This window comes from Daktulosphaira vitifoliae, unplaced genomic scaffold, assembly GCF_025091365.1.
Source record: "Daktulosphaira vitifoliae isolate Bord-2020 unplaced genomic scaffold, ASM2509136v1 Scaffold_1, whole genome shotgun sequence".
In the NCBI taxonomy this organism is placed as follows: domain Eukaryota; kingdom Metazoa; phylum Arthropoda; class Insecta; order Hemiptera; family Phylloxeridae; genus Daktulosphaira; species Daktulosphaira vitifoliae.
In genome coordinates this window covers 944,717-955,062 of record NW_026099572.1, presented here as the reverse complement: position 1 = coordinate 955,062, position 10,346 = coordinate 944,717, and the positions used below count along the sequence as shown (strand labels likewise).

General features: G+C 23.2%; 1 protein-coding gene across 3 annotated transcripts; it reads left to right on the top strand.

Moving 5' to 3' along the window:
• Positions 1–1,345: 1,345 nt before the first annotated feature.
• LOC126895892 (Golgi to ER traffic protein 4 homolog) lies at positions 1,346–9,659 on the top strand. 3 transcript variants are annotated; one of them, XM_050668210.1, is made up of 9 exons: positions 1,346–1,478; positions 1,555–1,697; positions 1,839–1,917; positions 1,978–2,072; positions 2,130–2,275; positions 2,333–2,471; positions 2,536–2,676; positions 2,780–2,934; positions 9,187–9,659. In XM_050668210.1, the coding sequence occupies exons 2-9, from the start codon at positions 1,579–1,581 to the stop codon at positions 9,279–9,281; spliced, it is 969 nt and encodes a 322-aa protein (XP_050524167.1). In that variant the 5' UTR covers positions 1,346–1,478; positions 1,555–1,578; the 3' UTR covers positions 9,282–9,659. The 3 variants fall into 3 exon arrangements, with proteins under 3 accessions (XP_050524167.1, XP_050524166.1, XP_050524169.1); XM_050668209.1 differs by having other exon boundaries at positions 1,347–1,478; positions 1,545–1,697; XM_050668212.1 differs by lacking the exon at positions 9,187–9,659 and adding an exon at positions 3,202–3,453 and having other exon boundaries at positions 1,352–1,697.
• Positions 9,660–10,346: the final 687 nt, after the last annotated feature.

The following is a 10,346-nucleotide window of genomic DNA, read 5'->3' as shown; positions in this document are numbered from 1 at the left end:
CTGGTCATTGATAAAAAATACTTTTTTAAATTTTTATCCCATATTTATCAGTTTTTACTAACCAGGCACAAACTACTTAAAATAAATAAAATGGCGATCATTAAATTATTAAATACTATTATTAAATGTATAATAATTTATTTTAAGTATTTGTTCATTATCTCTTTGTTATAATTAAGTTAACTTAATAAAAATTTTAGGTAGAACTATTTTAATAGTTTTTAAAATAATTCGAATAGTTATTCAAATTATTGAATAGTTTTTTAAATATTTGATAGTTAATGCTATAAATATACTAATGTTGTATAAAAACAATTCCGAATAGTTATTCTCATCGCTATAATATATTTATTAACTTTGATGCAAAGCTGAGAAGGTGTTGGTTTTGTAATGATATGCGTGTTGTTATGTTTGTCCACGAACATTTTCTGCTACCACTGAACATATTTTAAAATAGTTGAACCTATAGAGATTGAAAAACCTCCATTTTAGAAATGAAGAAAAATATGTCAAAATTACATTTTCGTAAAAAATTTATTTTCAAAAAAATATATTTACCTTAAAACTTTTTTCTTAGAACTTTGATTCTATTGAAATTATAACTAAGTAAACTAGAGACAATAAATTTTCTTTTGGTGTTCATAAAAATTTTATTGAAAAACCTGAGTACAAGAAGTTTTAAAAGAGATCCCCAACACTTGTGAAAAAATATTTTCAGTTAAATTTTTGAGTGTTAAAGAACGTATGCATAGTTAAAATCTACATCAAATCAAAGCTCTTGAAGTGTACTACAATATTAAAAGACGGTAGCATAGTGGGGATGCCTGTAGTTGAAAAAAATACATAAAAAGTCTAGTTAATCACTTAATTATGTCGTAATAAAAAACAAACCACTAAGAGATGTGAAAATGAGTTGTACGAAGATGATGATGATTCCGCATAGACTTTCACGTACGTGTGGTCCTACAGCAGTTGCCATAATCGGCTAACACTCCGAATTGGCTATGGATATCGAGAAGTCTTTTTTATAGGAATGGATAAAAGGTAAAACTTAATTATGAGGTGCAGACGAAGTGCAAAACATAAATATTCTAAAATGGAGAGGACGAAAGTAAGTGAAAAGACATAATTGAAAAATATCATTGCATTGGATAAGACATGAAAGAAGGGTTCATTGAAACAAATTAAGTAAAGTCAAAATTTTGTACATAAATTTTAATTTGTATTTATACCTTATTACGAGTATAATTATTAAAGATGTCATTCAATTATAAAACCGCCAATAATCTATTTTCCAAAATGTCTGAATTCTTATCAATAATTCTTATCATAAATCAACATAATTGACCTACAGTAAATTGTAAAATAACCACGAATAAGTCGATTCATTTTTTATAATTTACTGTAAAAAATAAATTTCTGGTTGAAGCGATTGATTTTTGTTAACATTGCATTTCGATAATCAAGAATTTTTAAGTGTAAGCCCGAGTACTAATTATATTAAAATGTTCGTTATTTCAATATTAGAATTTAACTAATTTAAGATTTATTCAGTAAATAACTGCGTACAATTCAATAATGACGTCTAGAAGTGATCCTAACTATTTGATCAATAGAGTACGACGTACTCTTGATAACTCCCTCAGAGATGAAAATTATTACATGGCACATCAATTATATAAATCACTTTACTCTAGGTATACATAATTTTTATAAGTAAACCTTATAATATGATGGTTTTTAAGTATACATATATATATAAATATATTTATAAATTATCAATATATTATCAACAATTATGTATAATTATTGTAGATCAATAATTTTTTTTTTTATAGATATTTAGGAGTTCAAAAAAAAGAAGACGCTATTAAAACTCTATTTGAAGGTATTATTGTTCTACTTGAAAATAATCAGGTAATTAGGTATTAATTTATGTTTATCATTATTCATATTTAAGATATAACAATATTTCAGAATGTAAGTGCTATAGATTTGAGTCAAGTTTTTGCAAAATCATTATCTACACATCATATCATTCCAAATGATGAAATTTTTAAATATGTTAAAGAGTATGTGATGTTATTTTATTAAATATTTATAGGTATATTAATAATTTAATGTTTTAGAATATTTAAAAAATTTGGACGCACTTTAAGTTTAGAACGCGAATCAATGTTATCAATTGTTTTACAATGGACAATTGAGTTTTGTCCAGAATATCCTCATGGACATCCTAGTTTACATAAGTGTATTGGCTTTATATATTGGTCAGGTAATTTTAATGCTAATACCTTTTTATTAATTTTGAATAAACATAACTTCGTTTTAGAATCAAATTACTCTTCTGCACAATATCACTATCTAAGGTCTACAGATGGTATTGGATTTGCTGCTATGTTAGTTGAGTTACATAAAACTAGAGGGTTTAAACATGAAGTTGATTTATTCATTGCACAAGTTGTCTTACAGTATGAAACAGTAAATTACAATAAACTAATTTACACCAATGTGATTGGCTTATTTTTATTTTAGAGGTTTATGTGTTCGAAACAAAATTATAGCGCAAACTACATTTCAATCATATACCAAATTACATCCAGCCATTAATGACAAACCTCCATACATATTACCACTCCTTAATTTCATATGTTTTCTTTTGAAAATTCTCGACGGGTAGGTAATTTAACAAACGAGAGCTATTGAATTGCTTGATAACGGAAAGTTTTTTTTACATTTTTAATTTAATGTAATATATTTTTTATATGTTTTATTTAAGTGGCAAGTTAAAGACATACATAGTTTTGTGTGAACAGTATGAAGCATCATTAACTAGGGATCCTAGTTACACTAAATATTTAGATAAAATTGGACAGTTATTTTTTAATGTAAAGCCAATTGAAAGAAGATCTAGGCAACAAAATGGTTTTTTAAGTATGTATTTAAATAATATCATTGACATAAATTTAATTTTTAGAAGGATTTGTTGAATTATTCCAAAAGCATAAACAACTCGTATCTCCTTAATTATCATTTGATTACAAGTTTTGTGATTCATAGTATAACACATGAATAAATACTTAATATAGTCATTCAATTTATTATGAAATTTAAATTAAATAATTTAGTATTGTAATTTTTATGAAAAAAATTATAATAAGTTATAAAGTTGATGAATACAGAGTCATTCTTTTAATATAGCCACTCAATTTATTGTCAAAAAAACAGTACAGTGTGGATGTGGCATAGTTGGGACAAGTATAAATGATATGTGACAATGAATAAAATCACTTTCATAAGAAATGCTTCGATGCAAATCTGTAGATAGTTTTTAATTTCAAGAAATTAATGGATTATGCCAAAAGCAAAATGAACTTCTATTTCCTTATTTATATCCCAATTACAAGTCTTATGATATATAATATTTGAATAAATTTAAATTTATTTTTTAAATATTTAATAAATTTGTTCAACTTTGATTGAAAATTTTAAATTGGCCATTTACATATAAAAGATAGATCGTTGGAACATTTTTTTTTTTAACTTATACTACGCTTCAATTTAACATATATTTAAAAGATGCTATATTTCTGGAACATTTTTAAAGTTAAGTTGAAAAAGTTCTATGTTTTATATGTATGTTTCAAGATTTGAATGCCCCATATATAAAGGGAAATTGTCTGTTTAAAAAAAAAAATTGTGTTAATCTATACATTTTTTAAAAAGTTATAGCAATTTTATATTTGAAAATATAAAATCGAAAATTTTAACATTACAATAACATGTTTTAACTACGACAGTCATTTGCACATACAATATAAGTCGTTGGGACAAATTTTTTTTTTTATTTATAGTACATAACAAGCTTTAATTTAATATACGTTTAAAGGACGCAGTATTTACGGAACATTTTCAAAAGTTAAGTTGAAAAAATTTTTTATATCCATCTCTGTAGGTAGAGAAATAGTCAGGTTTTCAAAAAAAATTCTATCGAATAAAAAGGAAATACATAAGGTTTCTATATAAAAAAAAAATTATTTTAATTTGTTCATTTTTGAAAAAGTTAAGGCAGCTTTAAGAATAAAATATGTCAAAATTTATAGATTTTAAAAATTGTAATTTTTTTAGAGATTGTCCCATTTACACAAAATGAGAAAATTTTTTCAGTTTTCAAGGGCAATGTCTTATAGTAGATACAATATATGATTTTTTGACTTATTTACTTTTGATTTACTTGAAAGAAATTACTTGATAGAATAAAACACATCATAGAAAAATTAATACCTTTTTGGTATTTTATAATTTTATATATTTCTTGATTTATTACTCAATAAGTTTTTTTAAAATTTCCCCTAAACTTATAAGGTTATCATATTTTTTTTTTAGCTTCGATGCGAAGCTGAGAAGGTATTAATTTTACTATGATGTGTTTATTTATTTATTTATTTATTTTTTGTTTGTCTGAATGCTCAATCTCAGCTTTTGCTGGACCGATTTTGATGAACAATACGTCAAAACATCCCAAATTGTATCTAGTCTAAGACATTATCCTCAAAAATTGAAAAAATTCCCTTGTTCCCTGTAAATGGGGGAAATCCTACAAAAAATTACAAATTTAAAAATCGCTAATTTTCGACATTTCTTCAATTTTTTTTATTTAAAACTGCCATAACTTTTTTAAAAATGACCAAATCAATATAATTTTTTTTTTTTTTAGATACCTTAGATATTTACCTATCATTCTATATATTTTTGTGAACATTTGACCCTTTAACAGCCCACAGGAAGAGTTTGAAAATGATAACTTTTTTACAAAAAATTAACTTTTTCAACTTAACTTTTGTAAGTGTTCCGGAAAGACTGACACATTTATATATACCTTAAATTAAAGCTTATGTAATATAATTTATTTTGAAAAAAAAAAAATTTGACTTCTGGAATTGTCTTCACTGTGAAAACGAATATCAAAGTTAAAGAAAAAAGTACGATTTCCGTGAAAAAATTCTCGATTTTATATGTTATATTATTAAATTTATATTGCTATAACTTTTGGAGAAATGTATGGATCAATATTATTATATTTAAAAAATAATTTTTATATATCCCTTTCATATGACACACTTTTTTTGTAAAACGGATCATAGCCCTTTATACAAGGGAGATCAAAACTTTAAACATGCTTATTGAAACTAGGACATTTTCAATTTATTTTTTGAAAGTCTTCCAGAAATACTGACACTTTTATATATATCTTAAATTAAAGCTTATATAATATACTTTAATTTGAAAAAAAAAATTTGATCTCTGGATTTGTCTTCATGGTAAAAATGACTACCGTATTCAAAAATTTGCTATTTTTGTGTTAAAATTCTGGGTTTTGTATTTTATTTTAATTAAAAATACCTGACAAGGGGAGTACAGATTTTCATAAATATGATATAAATAAAAAATTAATATAGCATAGAAAGTTAAACTTATTTAAATTTTTTTGCTTTTTGAAGTCGAAAAATTTAACTTTGAAATTTGAACTAGCTTAAATAGCTAATCTTTTCAGCCGATGGTAGAAACGTATGGTTGCCTAGTTGGTGAAACTTGTGTTTTACACGCTTGAAATACCAACCCGCATATGGCAAAAAAATTATTTGCATTTTTTTTTAATTCTTTTTAAGTTAGAATAAATTTTCAAACTGCTTTGATTTTTATCTCATTTAGATTCAATAACTTTAATAAAAATCAAGGATCCCATCACTGTAATCGCCTCTTGCGAGAAGAAATTTCTTATTCATGTTAAAATTATTTTACTATATTTTATGTTTTAGCTTCGATGCTAAGCTGAGAAGATATTTTTTGTGACTATTATTTATTTTCTCTGCTTGACCTACTATTTTCAACAATACGTCAAATGACTACAATTCGTATTTAGTTGAAGATATTACCCTAAAAAATTGGAAAAAAATTCTAATTTATCAATTAAACAGTTACATATCATTATATATAAAATCATTAATTTCTAATGTTTTCAAAGTATTTATTGATGAATTAAGTTTGATATGATAGGTTTCAACTACAAAATTAAATCATTTTACTTTGTAATTTAATAATTTTTTTACTGTATTTGTGTGTGCTACTACTAGACTATAATATTACATATTTTTTATATAAATATTTTATATTATATAAATCAAATTGATATAGCATAGAAAGTTATTTAAATTTTTTGCTTTTTTTAAGTCAAGAAAAATAACTTATATATACTTCTTTCATTCAACATACTTTATTTTTAAATCGGACCATTTCCCTTTATACAGGGGGGTGCAAACATTTTAAAATGCGTATAGAAAGTAGAACTTTTTCAACTTAACTTTTGAAAATGTTCTAGAAATACTGACACTATTATATATATCTTAAATTAAAGCTAATGTAATATACTATAATTAAAAAAAAAAAAAATTGACCTCTGGATTTGTCTTCATTGTGAAAATGACTACCGTATTCAAAAATTTGCTATTTTTGTGTTAAAATTCTGGGTTTTGTATTTTATTTTATTTTAAAATACATGACAAGGGGAGTACACTGTTTTGGATAAAAATTTTATAAATAAAATTGATATAGCATAGAAAGTTAAACTTATTTAAATGTTTTGCTTTTTTTAAGTCAAGAAAAATAACTTTGAAATTTGAACTAGCTTAAATATCCATTTTTTTCGGACAAAAGTATCGACGTACGGTTGCCGAATCGGTAAAACTTGTGTTTAACACGTTGGGGTACAAGATTCCAACCCCCGCGTATGGCAAGGAAATTTTTTTGAATTTTTTTCTTAATTCTTCTTAGAATAAGTTAGAATACATTTTCACCTCATTTGATTCTTATCTCATTTAGATTCAATAATTTCCATAAAGTTCAAGGATCCTATCACTGTAGTCGCCTCTTGCGAGAAGAAATTTCTTATTCTATTTATTATATTTATATTATGGATATATGGACTTTTTTATAATAATATTTTTTATGGAAAACATATAGTTCTACAAAATAAGTTTTATGATTTTTTTTATAATTTAATATTTTTTTTTACTCTATTTGTGTGTGCTGCTACTAGACTATAATATTCCAAATTTTTTGGTAACATGTAGCTATAATCATTTCTAAAAAAAATGATTGTTAGTTTCTCTTGAATTAATAATGGATTTTTACAATAATAATCAAATTTTATTATACGTTCAATTGAGTAAATCTTTTTAACAACTTTGTTTTGATTGATTCATTTAGTTAAAGTAAATCATTAAAATTAATTATTTTCTGAATATTTCAATTGCAGAATCTATTGAAACACCAAAAGTTACTAGGAAATCATTATTTTTACTTCTATTTAAGTTATTTATTACAATAAAAATGCAAAAAAATATTGAGCTTTTCTAATAAATTTACAATAAATAGTAATTATAAAACTTTCTAACTGCATATTAATCTTAACGATACAATTTTTTTAATTCTCATTAAATTTTCTATTTAATAATGTCAATTTCAAACTTCCAATTGAGCTAAAAGTTATGGTAAAATAAATAATTTTTTTTTATTATAAATATTAACAAAAATCAACTTTAAATGATTAAAATATTTGGTTAAATATGTCATTTTCCTTATTTTTAACATATTAATAATCAAAATAAGTATTAATTTAAAATAATTTTTTTTTGTTCTTAATTATTTTTTTTTATATGTAAATACTATTTTTTAATAATATTAAAACTTAGAAGTGATAGAAAAAGTCTAATTGCACATTTGAAAACATCGCGAAAAGTTGATTTAGAAAAGTATATTTTTGTTTCTGATGAAAGTTCCTTGTAGTCCAGTGTATAAAATTTATAACTTTGTTAAATGTTATAACTTTATCAAAAATGACCAAATCAGTATAATTTTTTTTTATTTAGATGCATGTCTTTATCTATCATTTGGTTTTTTTTATAAATCTAACCCTTTAAATAAAACTTTTTTTTTTTAGTTAAAGTAAATCATTAAAATTAATTCAGTTCTGGATATTTCAATTGTAGAATATTTTTAAATACCAAAAATTATTTAGAAATTATTACTATGATTTCTATTTAAGTGTTCTATTACGATAAAAATAATGAGTTTTTCTGATAAATATACAGTAAATATAAAATTTCCTGACTGTATATTAGTCTTAAAAATATCATAGTTTTAATTCTCATAAAATTTTCTATTTAATGATGTCAATTTCAACTTGTAATTGAGCTAAAAATTATGGTAACATATTCAATTTTTTTTACTATAAACTTTCACAAAACCTGTCAAAAATTGTTCATCAACTTTAAAAAACCAAAAAAATAGGTTAAAAATGAAAATTTTTTTTTTTTTTGTTATAAACTTTCACTTTAAAGGACGAAATAAAGAAGGTTAAAAATTATTACTTTTAACATATTAAAAATCAAATCAGTTTGAGTTTTTTTCTTTTAATTATTATTTGATATGTAATTAGTAAATTTAATAATTATAATTAGTATTATTCATATATTATATTTTAAAATCAAAGAACTACTAATTAGGATATAATCAAAGAAATAAGAGTTATTGTTGCTTTTGAAATAATCTACCAATTTCTTAAAATAAAACACAATCTATAGATTTGCATCGAAGCGTTTCTTATGATAGTGATTTTAATCTATGCCTCGTCTACACTGTGCCTCGACCCCACTGTGCTACCGTTTTTTTAGTAGTAACATTCATATTTAACTCCCTAACAAAATAAAAAATGATCTAAATAAGAAAATTACTGGTCAATAATTATTTTCAAAGGAGTACTTGAGAACTTATTAATATTTTAGCTTCGATGCGAAGCTTTAATTTTACTATGATGTGTTTTTTTATTTTTTAATATAGAGTTGAAGAATATCACTCAAAAGTAGTTATTAAAATAACATAAACCAAAAATTCTCAATATTTATTTATTTTTCAACTAATTGTTTATGATAAGTGAATCACTCTATATATTAAGGGTGTCCTTTATTTTGATCATTTTCATAAATTCTTACTCTTAGAATTTTTTCTTTATCGTAGGATAAAAAAAAATGATTCCAAAATTTTGACTGCGTATCTTGATATTTACTGATCATAATTTTTAGTACTCTACTTAAAGTCTATATATATATCTATGTTTTAATGTTTCAGACAATATATTAGGTACAATTATGGGTGATTGTGATCATGATTCAGAACCTCGCCCATCATCATCACGTTTTATGGATGTAGAACCTTTAGATTAAACCAGAACTGCCTGAAAAATATTTTCTCTCTTTATAATAAATAACAACCTTATGTATTTTTATTAAAAATATTGTATGCATACAAATGTTTTGGGGTTTGTAATTTAGAATAATATATGATTAACTTAAATCTATATGAAAATTTTTTTTTATATATGTAAGTAGTTAGTTATTGTTTTGTTTATCATTATATAGCTATACAATTAATTAACATTCATTTTTGTTAAATTTTCATTCTTTAATTCTAACAGCTTCAATTTAAATGTTTAACATTATTTTAAGTAGTAATTAAAAATATCTAATGTAATATAGGAATTAATTTTAATAAATTCTCTTAAGTCTTATCTTTATTAGGTAATAAAAAAATCATTAATAAACTTTGGTATTTTATATCTTTTATAGTTATATAATTTATTTAATGTATCACAGTTAGGAATTTTTTCTTATAATTCCTTATAATTATTATTTGAGTATATTTCAAGATGAACGATTTTATATTATTTTTATTCACTGACCCTGAAAAATGTATCTTTATCATCTTATACATCACACCACTACTTTTTTTTTTAATGTATAAAACAATGAACCGAAAAAAAAATGGTTACTTGATAGATGGATCTATCATAATGTTTTTTTTTTTTTATTTAAAAATAAAAAAAAATGTATGGTAGTATGAAAATTGTATAGCTCTATTTTACTTCAAGAAGAATGTTTATCAAAAACAAAAAAATTGCACAGACATTAAAGGCTAAGCAACAAGATAGAGATTAAACAAATACTAATTCCGTCTACTAATAGTAGACGGCATTTTGTTAATATTATGTGTTTAAACATCTACGGGTTTCATCGTATATTCTATTACCGTAGTTTATACAGTGGGTGGGTTCGTTTTTTTTTTATTTATGTTAGTTATATTGGAAAATACACGGGAAAAGTTAATACTAATTGAGTTGCCTTAGTATGATGTTAAATGATTAATTAGTGTTAATTTAAAATTTTATTTTATTTTCAGTCATTTTCTTATTTAGATCATTTTTTATTTTGTTAGGGAGTTAAATATGAATG